This window comes from Lithobates pipiens, unplaced genomic scaffold (assembly GCF_037356315.1).
Source record: "Lithobates pipiens isolate NorthernLeopardFrog02 unplaced genomic scaffold, aLitPip1_a1.2 Scaffold_28, whole genome shotgun sequence".
In the NCBI taxonomy this organism is placed as follows: Eukaryota; Metazoa; Chordata; class Amphibia; order Anura; family Ranidae; genus Lithobates; species Lithobates pipiens.
This window is the reverse complement of record NW_027507789.1, coordinates 209918419-209932563: the sequence shown is the minus strand read 5'-3', so window position 1 is coordinate 209932563 and position 14145 is coordinate 209918419. Positions and strand designations below refer to the sequence as shown.

Sequence of the window (14145 nt, the reverse complement as noted above, 5' to 3'; positions counted from 1 at the left end):
CTATAAAAACACAAATGATAACACTATTGTCAGCACACTTTCACATATGACAATAGGAGGTGGCGTGGCCGATCTCCTTCTGAAGATGCTGGCTACAAGCTGGGTTAGTGACTTCAGTAGTCTGTCATTAACCAGAAACAAATATGAACTTGCAGTGTTGACTTCACTCTAGGGTTGCCACCTGTCCAGGAATCACCGTCAGTTCGGGTTTGGAATCATGCGCCCGGGTTTCAGACTGCCTGAAACCCGGACACATTATTGAGACCGGACTATGGCTTCCCAGCGGGATTGCTGGCTGCAGTTGTCTAAGCTGAGAGTGTCTGTTACACTCTTTCACACTGCCCAAAGCCAGCACTAACAATTCCCACCACCCCCTGCCACAAACAGGGGAGGAGAGAGGGCTCTATCTGCACCTCTTCCTCCCACCCCTACCCCTCTGTGTCTGCCCGCACTCCAATCCCCGGCGCTGTGCCTCAGAAATTTGAAGTCCAGCAGCCTCAGATACATCTGGATGAGAGGTGCTGACTGCCAAGGGGTGAGTGAGCTCACCATCCATCCCTGTCTGTGACTGAAGTCTCCCCTCTTCTCTCTTCTGCCTGAGTGAGTACACTAAGGTAAATCAGGGTTCTCAGAGCACCCCTTACATCTGAGTCTTCTCCGTACATCAGAGTTCTCAATGTTCCCCCATAAATCGGGGTTCACAGAGCATCCCTTATATTATTATTATATTATTATTATTATTATCTGTGGATTCAAATGTAAAAGGGATACTCTGTGGATTCAGATGTAAAAGGGATACTCTGTGGATTCAGATGTAAAAGGGATACTCTGTGGATTCAGATGTAAAAGGGATACTCTTGCTATTAACTTCATATGATTAGAAATGTTATTTGATATCAAAATATATGTATAGTTTATACATTAAAAAAAATAATAAATTGCTGTGCACCGCCAAGAGAATGCAGTCACTGCTCTCCCGGGTCACAGACTGTCAGAGAAGTTCCCAGAATGGACTCAGTGCTGGGCGCCCTGGTGTGCACCGGTGCGCATGTGCGTTGTTGTGGGTGCAGACATGGTGCGTGCCTGGCGCTTGGTGCCAATCAGCCTATTTGAACTGTCTGTGCACTTTGCTCTGTGCTGTCCAATCTGCAGCGCCCTGTGTCCTTGCTGCTGTTACCTTGTCTGAACATCTGATCTCCGGAGTACCCGGCTTGCTCATTGGATTATCATCTGTCTTCTGCCTGACCCCAGTCTGTCTTGACTTTGAACCTGCCTGCTCCCGTGTACTGTGCTGCCTGCCTGTTGCCAACCTTGCCTGTGACCCAGACTCTGAACCTGCCTGCTCCTTTGTACCGCGCTGCCCGCCTGTTGCCTGCCTGTGACCCGACCTGCCTGCTCTGCATCTGCTGCTTGTTTTTTCCGGCCGGCTGGCCAGCTGTCTAGTGATCACCAAGCCACTTGCACCGGGATCCTGGGCCGTCCCTTCTGCTGCCACCCGCCAGGCTCTCATACCACTCTGTGCGCCCGTGCCACCTGTCCATACTACCTGGGGCCTTGAACCAGACACATAAGGGGGACCTTCCCCTGCTATATCGGGCTCATCGGTGAGGTATGTGGAAGTCTGACACAGACACAGCAGATTTCAGCGCTGGCTGCGAAGAAGAAAGGAACTGCAAGTGAGTATAGGTAAGGAGAGTATACGGAGCTCACAGGATGCTCTTTGCATAGATATAGACAAGGTAACATTGGGTGTTGATTTACTAAAACGGGAGAGTGCAAAATCTGGTGCAGTTGTGCATGGCAGCCAATCAGCTTCTAGTTTTTTTTTCTTTTTCTATCAAAGCTTATTTAAAAAAGCTGAAGTTAGAAGCTGATTGGCTACCATGCACAGCTACACCAGATTTACCAGTGTCTTTTTAAATTCAGAGGATGACTGCCAGGTAACTTGTATTTTCAGAGGAACGTCAGAAATTGTCTTTATTTCAAGTTCCCGCTAAGAAACAAGGTGCTTGTTTTTTCCAGCACCATGGATTAGTAATAACAATTCTTACTATAATTCAATGAGGAGCTGTGACCAGGGCTGCTTAAACTTGATTCCTAACATCCCAAAGTAGAACCCAAAGTGCAAAAAATAAATAAATTATATATGTATATATATATGTATATATATATATATATATATATATACATACACACACATACACTCAGTACTCATATACTCGAGCCGACAATTGCTCTAGAAAGTCGCGCATTCCCCGTCTGCGTGTGCAGGAGAAACTTATCATCAATATGTGACAACCTCGGGCAGATATAGATTTCTGTCAAGTATTCGTGTATTAAATGTGACCTAATCACAGGTGACATGGGTGGAATGTGATTTCTGTATTGTGCTGCCTGCAAAATGTAATTTTAATTTTACAGTCTACATTACTGGGCAGAGGTTGGTCCCGTCACATATGCCGATGTTGTTATAATGGTTGCTTAGCCTTTTAGTTCAGTTTACCATCTGTGGAACCCTGTTACTAAGATGAACTTTGCATGAAAATCCACAAAGCATAAAGGTCCACTTCTTTTGCAGGCTTCTCCTCCCCCACTTACCTAAATTTGCTCTGCTAAAAGTTCTGACAGGTAGGCTTTTAATGACAGAAGAGACATCCTGAGCTTAAGGAAACAATCATCTGGTTTGACGTGTGGACATTACAGGAGCATATGTGCTCATTCTAATGAATGTTCATTTATTCTGTCATCTTACCTCTATGGGCTTTGATTATGAAGGCCTTACATAGTTACATAGTAGATGAGGTTGAAAAAAGACACAAGTCCAACCTATGTGTGTGTTTATATATCAGTATTACATTGTATGTCCCTGTATGTTGAAGTCGTTCAGGTGCTTATCTAATAGTTTCTTGAAACTATCAATGCTTCCCACTGAGACCACCGCCTGTGGAAGGGAATTCCACATCCTTGCCGCTCTTACAGTACAGAACTATCTACATAGTTTAAGGTTAAACCTCTTTTCTTCTCATTTTAATGAGTGGCCACGTGTCTTGTTAAACTTGTTAAACTCCCTTTTGCAAAAAAGTTTTATCCCTATTGTGGGGTCACCAGTACGGTATTTGTATATTGAAATCATATCCCCTCTCAATGTCTCTTCTCCAGAGAGAATAAGTTCAGTGCTCGCAAACTTTCCTCATAACTAATATCCTTCAGACCCTTTATTAGCTTTGTTGCCCTTCTTTGTACTCGCTCCATTTCCAGTACATCCTTCCTGAGGACTGGTGCCCAGAACTGGACAGCATAACCCAGGTGTGGCCGGACCAGAGTCTTGTAGAGTGGGAGAATTATCGTTTTATCTCTGGAGTTGATCCCCTTTTTAATGCCAATATTCTGTTTGCTTTGTTAGGAGCAGCTTGGCATTGCTGAGCCTATCATCTACTAGGACTTGTATGCATTGTCTTATTGAGGGACTAATCACATAAACATTTATGAGATTTATATGATTTATCAACATTTCCATGTTCAGTTACAGATCTAACAGGTCCTCTTTTCCAAACGTCATAGGTAAAATCTTAAAAAAAAAGAAAAAAAAAAAAGAAGCAATGAAGGGCAAAACTGGGTGGGAAGGATCCACACCAAATAGAGGGGAGGGGTTTAGGGGCAAGCGCTACCCCTGAGGTCAGAGTCTGGATCCCATGCAATGTCTCAGGTATCACCAAACATGAAGGCGTGGCTCTCCTCCAAAAACATGAAGTCAATCCAGTAAAACCCAATGAATCTGTATGCATCCTGTATTTTTTATAATTTTTGGAGGATAGAAACGGGTCTCTCATTCCCCTTTTGTCCTCCACTCTTAGAAGCCATAAGGGTATGGAGGGAGGAGTGGTATCCTTCCAATGCAGTGGGATTTCGCTGTATTAAGAAGGTGGAAAATGACAGATTTCTTGTATGGTTTTTATGAGAATGGTGAATAATAGTGTAATAATAGTGTAATAATAAGATCGGATCTTCCAAATCATTGAATTCCTGAGAGGTTTCTCTGACTTCCAGAAGGGTTTCAGTTTTGAGTAGGACCAAAACATGTGGAAGACTAAGGCTCGGTTCACATATGAGCCGCATGCGGCTGACAGCAGGGGTCCGGTGCGTGCTGGTTCACTGTTTGAGGTCCGATTTCAGCCTGAATTCAGAGCTGAAACGGACCAAAAGACGCACAGCGTTTTTCCTGCAAAACGCACTGGACCTGCTGCGGGGATATGTGAACCAGCTCCATAGAGAGCCAGTCAAAATTTCCTGCCACTGGGAATAGGATGCGGGGATTCCCCATCCAATTTGCAATGGTGGGAACCCAGCCTTAGTCTTTATTTATTTTTTTAAATTCTTTCATTGTCAAGGAATTCGGCAGTAAAATGCATATCAGGACAAGTTGACTAGGCCTTTGTCTGCATTGCAATGCAAACAAATATCATAGACATCGGTATTGATACCCTTTAATTTGAAAAATCTGAAGTACTAAGATATGTACACCGCTCCTCCTCTAGAGGGAGCAGTTTACCAGAAAATCAGGAAACGTTTTCTATTCCATCCCCATTAGAACTGATCACTTACCTGCGGCGGATTGAGGAGCAGACGATGGAGCGGGCGCTTGCATGATAGCAATTGGTGGTCTGGCAATCGCTTGCGTGGACTGAGCCTGGGCCTGGAAGGAGGAAGATCATAATGAATGTAATGAATTTGTGACAATGCGACATCATTATTTCATCTTAACCACAAGAAGATGATACTTCCTGCTCTGCTCATATTTGGGTGCATCATCTCTGTGGTTTCTGTGAATCATTAATCAGGGATTTGTTATTTCATGTGAGATAAAATGCCAGATTGGCATACTGAGATGTTTAGGGTTCACGTGGCACAGAATGCCACTAACTGGTAAGAAGGAAAACAGGGTGACACGTGGGGGAACAATACTACATGATGAAAATAATCTCTCACCACAAAAGATGTGCAAATGTTTCCTTGTGCAAACAAAACCACAAAGCCACAAAACGTGTAATAACATCATCCAGCATCAACAATCACTGCTGGAGGAGTGTTGCTACATTTCAGGGCATTTGTGTCCGTTGACACGAGGAGGTTAAAGCAGAACTCCGGGGAAAATAGTTCGGCACCCCCTGCATTTCAAGGATTACATGCCCATTTACGTCTGGGGTACCAGTAACAAAGGCTTTTGCTTACCTCATCTCTTGCTACCTGGCAAACAGTGCTAACCAGGGGTGAACTGACCATTCGGGCACTCGGGCACTGCCCCATGCCACTAAGGGGCCCCATCAGGGTTGCCAGCCTCAATAAAACCAGGGACTGTATGTAAAAATCAGTGTTTTTAAAAAAATCCCAAGATTATAGCTGCCCCGCCTCTCCAGTACCTTTTCAGTGTGTGTATGTGTATTCTGTGTGTGTATATTGTGTGTCTGTGTGTGTATACTGTATGTGTGTGTATACTGTGTGGGCCTATAATCTAATGCCTGGGGGCCCCATAATCTCCTATTGCCTGGGGCCCCCCCATAATCTCCTATTGCCCGGGGGCCCCATAATATCCTATTGCCCGGGGGCCCCATGAGTTGTCAGTCTGCCCCTGGTGCTAACCCCTTCTTCCTGGTGCCCAGGTTTGTGAGCAGACCCTCAGGTACAATGCAAGGGTATAGGTCAGTGATGGCAAACCTTGGCACCCCCAGATGTTTTGGAACTACATTTCCCATGAGGCTCATGTACTCTGCAGTGTAATTGAACATCATGTGAAATTTAGTTCCAAAACATCTGGGGTGCCAAGGTTCGCCATGACTGGTATAGGTACTGCATCATTGTACTTGATGACATCAGAGGGCACGTGACTGCCGGAGTGCTTTAGAAAAGAAGCAGCAGAGGCAGATCATATAGCCTAGAGCAGTGATGGCGAACCTTGGCACCCCAGATGTTTTGTAACTACATTTCCCATGATGCTCATGCACTCTGCAGTGTAGGTGAACATCATGGGAAATGTTACAAAATATCTGGGGTGCCAAGGTTCGCCATCACTGAGCTAGGATATATGATCTGCCTCTGTAGCTTCTTTTCTAAAGCACTCCGGCAGTCATGTGCACTCTGATGTCATCAAGTACAATGCAGTACCTATACCATTTCCCGTGATGTTCAACTACAGTGCAGAGTGCATGAGCCTCATGGGAAATGTAGTTCCAAAACATCTGGGGTGCCAAGATTTGTCATCACTGGTCTAGAGGAAGCCAGCCGAGCGAGGGGTGAGGTAAATAAAAGTCCTTTCTACTGATACCCTAGGCATAAACACGCATTTAACCCTTTTCTTTAACCATTGCAAGGGGTTATTTCCACCCCGAGTTAAAAATTTATGTAAACCTGAGCAACGATCTCTTATTTTAACTCTTCTGGACTGTTAAATACACCATTGAGAGTGTTTTGTTATATCACTTTGATAAATGGCAAAAAACACATGTTGATCTTGTCAGCTGAGTGTTTGTGCTGGTATCAGTTACATTGTTCTCAGTGCTCCCTTGTGGACTACAGAACTCCTCCTCCCATTGAGAATAGGAGAGTGGGAAGGGTTCATAGTTTAAAAGTGTTAGTCCACCTTTACAGGTTGATAAGTGGCAAAAAAAAAAATCAGCCCATGGTTGATGGAAAGAAAACTGCATATTTGGCGTGCCCAAGAAATAACAATCACAGATATATGTATGTGAACTAACCAGCATGTGTACAGGCAGAGGAAATGTGACTTACCTGCATGGCCCTGTCCACTTTCAGATCCTCTAGTGATGGGTACAGAGACATTGTTATGGAAGTTCAGAGTCTACAAATAAAAGCACAGCGTTGGTTAGGAGTGCGGATGTACTAAACACATATTTTACTTTCTATTGTAAAAGGTCTTTAGGTATTTGCACTTTTTATACACGCCCAAACTGCTGCTCCAGTAAATCCATTGTTAAGAAATCAACCTTTATGTTGAAGCCGAACTTCGGGCAGAAAAACTTTCATGTAAATATATTGCTTAATAATCACAAAAGGATATACAGTAAATCCACTGCAAACACAGATATTACCGCGTGACATCATCACTATATTGCACATAACCTGTGCAGAGAGCAGAACTGTAGGAGGGGCCCAGCAGGCTCCACCCACTACAGGAGGGGCAGAGACAATACCAGTCACCCTGCACAATGAGTAGGGTTACCACCTGTCCAGGATTCACCTGGACAGCTCGGGTTTGGAATCATGTGTCCGGGTTTCAGACTGCCTAAAACCCGGACACATTATTCAGACTGGACTATGGCTTCCCAGCAGGGTTGCTGGCTGTAGTCGTCTAAGCTGAGTTTTTCTGTTACTCTCTCTTTAATGCTGCCCAAAGCCAACACTAACAATCCGCCCTCCCCCCAAACACACATACAGATGGGAGAGAAGAGAGGGCTCGATCTGCACCTCTTCCTGCTGCCCCTACCCCTCCGTGTCTGACCACACTCCTTAGAAAAGGAAAGTGTGGACTGGAAATGTGAAGTCCAGCAGCCTCAGATACACCTGGATGAGAGGTGCTGACTGCCAAGGGGTGAGTGAGCTCACCATCCATCCCTGTCTGTGACTGAAGTCTCCCCCTTTCTCTCTCCTGCCTATGAGTGAGTACACTAAGGTAAATCAGGGTTCTCAGAGCAGCTCTTACATCAGAGTTCCCCTTTACACCAGAGGCCACAGTTTTCCCCCTTTAATCAGAGTCCTCTCTGTACATCAGAGTTCTCAGTGTTGCTCCTTAAATCAGGGTTCCCAGAGCATCCCTTATGTCAGAGTCCCCAGAGTTCTCCCTTACATCAGAGTCTGCAGAGTCCCCTCTTACAGTGAAAGGGAACTCTGCAAATTCAGATGTAAAAGGAAAACTCTGTGGACTCTGATGTAAAGGGGGGACTCTTGTTATTAACTTCATATGATTAGAAATGTTATTTAATAGCAAAATATATGTATAGTTTATACTTCAATAAAAAATTGCTGTGCGCCGCTAAAGTGTCTGGGTTTGATTTGAAGAAAAGGTGGCAACCCTAACAAGGAGAGAAAGCAGAGCTGTGGGAGGGGCCCAGCAGGCTCTGCCCACTACACTCTGCCTGCACAAAACTACAGGAGGGGGGCGGAGACAAGACCAGTCACCCTGCACAAGGAGAGCGAGCCGCTGTGAGCGGTCTTTTATTACAGGAAGACAAGGTTCTCACACCGAATTTCTGCACCGATCTGGAAGAAATACCCACAGCACACCGAGATTTCGATTCCAAATATTTGTATTCCTTTTCCAAGCATAAAACGTACGTAGACGAATTAGAATATGAGACTTCCCAACATTAGGAGGGTGACTTACACAAGTCATCAAGGGGTATTGTAAACATTGACCAAAAATATCATGTGCTAATTCAGATATAAAGTCCATGATGGTTTAGCCTTTTATATCGCATCGGGGGTGGGGGGGCCCAACCGTATTGAATGTTGCATAATTCTCGTCAAGAGAGAGGAACAACATAAGATGTGTTTGTTGGGGCGTACCAATATTTAATTAAGAATACGCATGACTCTTGTGTTTACATAATATTTGCTCCTCCCGGAGTTCAGCTTTAACCACTTGGTGCCCAAGGTACGTCCTGGGGACGGCCTCGACTTTCCGGGGTTATATCTGAATGATGTCTGAAGCCCGGCTCCCTGCACCATAAGAGCGATCATAACTGCTGTTCCGCCGCGTCCCCCCCCCCTCCACCCGCCGCCCTCCGGTGCTTCTACCGACTCACCGATGGACACAGGATCTTCCGGCCCCGAATGGTGACCATAGAGATTTCCGGCGGACCAGATGGTCGCCGGAGTCTCTATGATCATTCGGAGGCCAGGCGCGATGTTATGACGTCACGCCCGACCTCTGCATTCAATTAACGGCGCCGCCTCGGCTGGGAAGCCAGGATTGTTTTTTTATTTTTTTATTTCAGGCTTCCCAGCCTAGAGGTGAGATGTAGGATCTTATTGACCCCCCCATATCTCACTGTAAAGAGGACCTGTCATGCCATATTCCTGTTACAAGGGATGTTTACATTCCTTGTAATAGGAATAAAAGTAATCAAAATGTTTTCTTTTTAAAGTGTCAAACTAAAAAAATAAAAAGTAAAATTAACAATAAAAAAAAAAGAAAAAAATGTAAAGCACCCCTGTCCCCGTGAGCTCGTACGCAGAAGCGAACGCATGCGTAAGTCCCGCCCACATATAAAAACGGTGTTTAAACCACACATGTGAGGTGTCGCCGCGAACGTTAGAGCGAGAGCAATAATTCTAGCCCTAGACCTCCTCTGTAACTCAAAACATGTAACCAGTAAATAAAAAATTAAAGCGTCGCCTATGGGGATTTTTAAATACCAAAGTTTGGCGCCATTCCTTTTGAAGCCTGACATGTTGGGTATCTATTTACTCGGCGTATCTTCATCTTTCACATTATGCAAAAAAATTGGCTAACTTTAGTGTTTTTTTTTAAAGCATGAAACTGTTTTTTTTTTTTTTTTTAAACGTGTTTGAAAAATTGCTACACAAATACCGTGTGAGATAAAAAGTTGCAATGACCGCCATTGTATTCTCTAGGGTCTTTGCTAAAAAAAAACATATATAATGTTTGGGGGTTCTATGTAATTTTTTAGCAAAAAAATTTATGAATTTTACATGTAGGAGAGAAATGTCAGAATTGGCCTGGGCGCGAAGTGGTTAAACTGGACGGTAAGAGTCACACATCACATGACTCAGCAGGTCACATGTCAGTAATAACCAATAATATTATGAGAATGAGTAAACAGAAGCTCCTCTTTCCTGCCATGACTAATGGGCTGCACCCCATCTGCTATCCTAGGTAGGATGGTCACATGGTCTCTGACTACCAATCATGAGAGTAGAGATTCTGAATGTGAGCTCAGAGGGTGAGCGAGCTTCACCCATGTTTATATGTAATGAACGTCCAACCATAGAAACACGTTGTATGATACAGAAACACACCGATAAGAATATTTACACAAAACTGATCACGTACTGTGCCTATTGCGTGGCAAACTGAATGGTGGGGAAATAAGGGAGGGCTATGAAGTAGTGTTAATTTCGTAGACTAAAACATTTTTGTCTCCTAAATTAATACTATTTTAGTCGACTAAAACAAACAATTGAGATGAATAAAATACAACTAAAACTAAAACAATTGCAGATGACTAAAATACGACTAAAACAACTGAGATTACTAAAATACGACTAAAACTAAAACAATTGAGATTACTAAAATACGACTAAAACTAAAACAATTGAGATTACTAAAATACGGCTAAAACTAAAACAATTGCAGATGACTAAAATATGCCTAAAACTAAAATGACATTTTAGTCAAAAGAGAATGACTAAAACAAAATGGAAATTTGACTTTAAAATGAACACTGGTCTGTAGTGCTGGTTCAAACCTTAATAACCATAAATAATAACATTCAGTTTTTCACTCCAGCACTATATAACGAGTTTGGAAATTGTAGAGAAATGCTTAAATAATCCATTACAATTTAACTATACCCATTAGATTTTAGATGACTAAAATGTACTGGATATTTAGTTGACTAAATACGACTAAAAAAATTGCAGATAGGGCTGAAAAAAATCGATTTTTAAATCTTGAATCGAGTTGAGAAGGCAAATCGATTCAAAATTTCAGCAAATCGTTTTTTTTTTCTTCCACTAGGACTGACGGCATACGGCCTAGTCCGCGAGGCTGGACGCCACGGCCTCGCCCAAAAACTCCTGCCCGCAGCTCCTCAGGACCTCACCTCCTATTCCTGCGCCAACTCCCCAAACCTTTAGATTTCTTATCACCTTCTGCAGCTTCATCAGTGCCTCCTCATCAGAGCAGCCTCATCAGTGCGACCTATCATTGTAGCTTCATCAGTGCCTACCAGTGCCTTCTTCATCAGTGCCACCTGTCATTGTAGCCTCATCAGTGCCTACCAGTGCCTCCTTCATCAGTGCCACCTGTCATTGTAGCTTCATCAGTGCCTACCAGTGCCACCTATCATTGTAGCCTCATCAGTGCCTCCTTCATCAGTGCCACCTGTCATTGTAGCCTCATCAGTGCCTACCGGTGCCTCCTTCATCAGTGCCACCTGTCATTGTAGCCTCATCAGTGCCTACCGGTGCCTCCTTCATCAGTGCCACCTGTCATTGTAGCTTCATCAGTGCCTACCAGTGCCTCCTTCATCAGTGCCACCTGTCATTGTAGCCTCATCAGTGCCTCCTTCATCAGTGCCACCTGTCATTGTAGCCTCATCAGTGCCTACCGGTGCCTCCTTCATCAGTGCCTACCAGTGCCTCCTTCATCAGTGCCACCTGTCATTGTAGCCTCATCAGTGCCCTTCTTCATCAGTGCCACCTGTCATTGTAGCCTCATCAGTGCCTACTGGTGCCTCCTTCATCAGTGCCACCTATCATTGTAGCTTCATCAGTGCCTACCAGTGCCTCCTTCATCAGTGCCACCTATCATTGTAGCCTCATAAGTGCCTTCTCATCAGTGCTACCTGTGCCGCCTCTTTAGAGCAGTGCCACCTATCAGTGGCTATTAGTGCAGCCTATCAGTGCCCATCAATCATTGTAGCCTCATCAGTGCCGCCTCATAAGTGCCACCTATCAGTGCAGCCTGCCACCGCTGAGGGAGCCGACATGTTCCCTCTGCGTTTCTTCCAGGTTCGCAGCTCTGGTGCTGTGAGTAACTGGAGTCGTGACGACGTCACTCCCGCGCATGCCCGCAGGAGGCCTCTTTCCGGCAAAGGAGCTCTGATTTTCCAGCAGCATCCGCCGGAACCGTCAGAGCGCATGCGCCGCTGACGTCAGAGGCTGCATGTAAAGTGAATATCTCCTAAAAAATGCAGGTTTAGGAGATATTAATTTTACATACAGATAAGCCTTATTATAGGCCTTATTATAGGCTTTATTATAGGCTTACCTGTAGGTAAAAATGTGACAGCGAGGTATACAAGCGCTTTAAGTAGTGGCTGTATGTGGATGATTTATGGAGAATAGGGATATTGTTTCAGTCAGAAGTGAGGACGGTATTGTTACCTTTCTGCACAGCTCTGGCTTCCTGAGAACAAGCGCCTGTGGCAGGGATCCAAGCCTACTTGCACAGGACAAGCTTAGGTTTCAGGAAATTCCGGAATAAATTCCGCAGTTGGCTGCTGGCAAGTTTTCGCCAAACAAGTTCTTCAAAGGGGACGTTTGAGTGTAATCATTTTACTGGAACTCCCCAACATGGCTGCTGCCGAGTGACAAAATGGCTGACCAGCTCAGTGCCTATTACACAATGACTGTGCTGGGTGCGGACCTGTGACAGGGTCAATATTGACGTTCTGTCATTATTGTTTCCCGAGTGCAAGTTGTTCCGTGACAGAGTGAGGTGTGTTATAAATAACATTCTGCCATTCACTGGAAACTATTAGCATGATAGAGAAAGAGAACACTGTGCTGCTGTGTTATGGGAGCAAAGAATCAAAAGTATTTCCTTCTAAGCTGGAAACATTTCTTGGTTAAACTATCTTTTAAAGAGGAAGTAAAGGCAACATTTTTTTTTTTTTAAACACACCCTTTAAGGCAAAGGCATAATGAGCTAGTATGCATAGTATACTAGCTCATTATGAATAACTTACCTGAGAACGAAGCCCCTGAAGCGGTCCTCCGTCTAACTCTTCGCCGCTGCCATGGATCCCGGAGCGACTTCCGGGTCTCGCGGCTCCGGCGAATCACAGCGATCACAATCATTCGTTTTTCTGCTAAGGGGACAGGGCATCTTCACCGCATCAAAGGGACAATGGACGGGGCCATGTACCGTCAAATCTTGGGTGAGAACTTCATTCCCTCAGCCAGGGCATTGAAAATGTGTCGTGGATGGGTATTCCAGCATGACAATGACCCAAAACACACGGCCAAGGCAACAAAGGAGTGGCTCAAGAAGAAGCACATTAAGGTCCTGGAGTGGCCTAGCCAGACTCCAGACCTTAATCCCATAAAAAATACGTGAAAGGAGCCGGTGGTTTCGAGTTACCAAACGTCAGCCTCGAAAACCTTAATGAGGAGAGGGACAAAATCCCTCCTGAGATGTGTGCAAACCTGGTGGCCAACTACAAGAAACATCTGACCTCTGTGATTGCCAACAAGGGTTTTGACACCAAGTACTAAGTCATGTTTTGCGAAGGGGTCAAATACTTATTTCACTCATTAAAATGCAAATCAATTTATAACTTTTTTGAAATGCGTTTTTCTGGATATTTTTATTATTATTTTGTCTCTTATTGCTAAAATAAACCTACAATTAAAATGATAGACGGATCATTTCTTTGTCAGTGGGCAACAAAATCAGCAGGGGATCAAATACCTTTTTCCCTCACTGTAATTAAGACCAACTCTAACTTGGTGTACATAGACAGGCAGAGTGCCTGTCCCTTTACACATTGCAGCAGAGACTCATTTTTTCACCACCACCCTCTACCTGTCGCTGGTTGTTAAGGACGCTGTCAGCTTAACATCCGACGTCCCTATAGCAATGAGTGACCCTGCATTGGGCAGGGCCTAATGGGGAAGCTGAGACACTAGTTCCCTATCAGGTTTGCTCTTGCCTTGTAATTGACAGCAGGTGGTGGGCAGATTCTGTAGCCAATAGCAGGCTGTCTATTGGCTAAGGATCACCCCATTACATGCTGTCAATCACAAGGGGAGCAGACTTGATGGGGAACTAGTGTATGTGAATCCCCATCAGGTTCAACCCCCCCAAAGTGTCTGACTGGTGCAGCTACAGGTAGGCAGTTGCACCAAAGACGCAGTGTCTGTTTGTACACCCTGGCCTCAGTGTGCCCCCCACACCGGCTGTGTGGAGGCACGTTGGATACTCTTTATGAATTCCCAAGAATATACCATCATATCCTACATTCTTTTGAAAATACAGCTGGTCGGACCTTCAGGCCCCAGTAGACCCAGAGGACTGGAGCAGGGCCTGGAAAACGGTCGCCAAATGCTCGTTCAACACAAATACCCTAGAGGCTGCATATAAAGTAATGTTCCGATGGTATT

General features: G+C 44.6%; 1 protein-coding gene across 1 annotated transcript in view; it reads right to left on the bottom strand.

Moving 5' to 3' along the window:
• The window catches only part of SDCBP2 (syndecan binding protein 2), a 42058-nt gene that overhangs the window by 18279 nt on the left and 9634 nt on the right, over nucleotides 1-14145 (bottom strand). Inside the window, exons 2-3 of the mRNA XM_077460432.1 lie at nucleotides 6784-6853; nucleotides 4603-4693 (exon numbers count right to left, since the gene is read on the bottom strand). Of these exons, the coding sequence (XP_077316558.1) occupies nucleotides 4603-4693; nucleotides 6784-6834 (142 nt within the window). The 5' untranslated portion in view covers nucleotides 6835-6853. The remainder of the gene's footprint in view (nucleotides 1-4602; nucleotides 4694-6783; nucleotides 6854-14145) is intronic.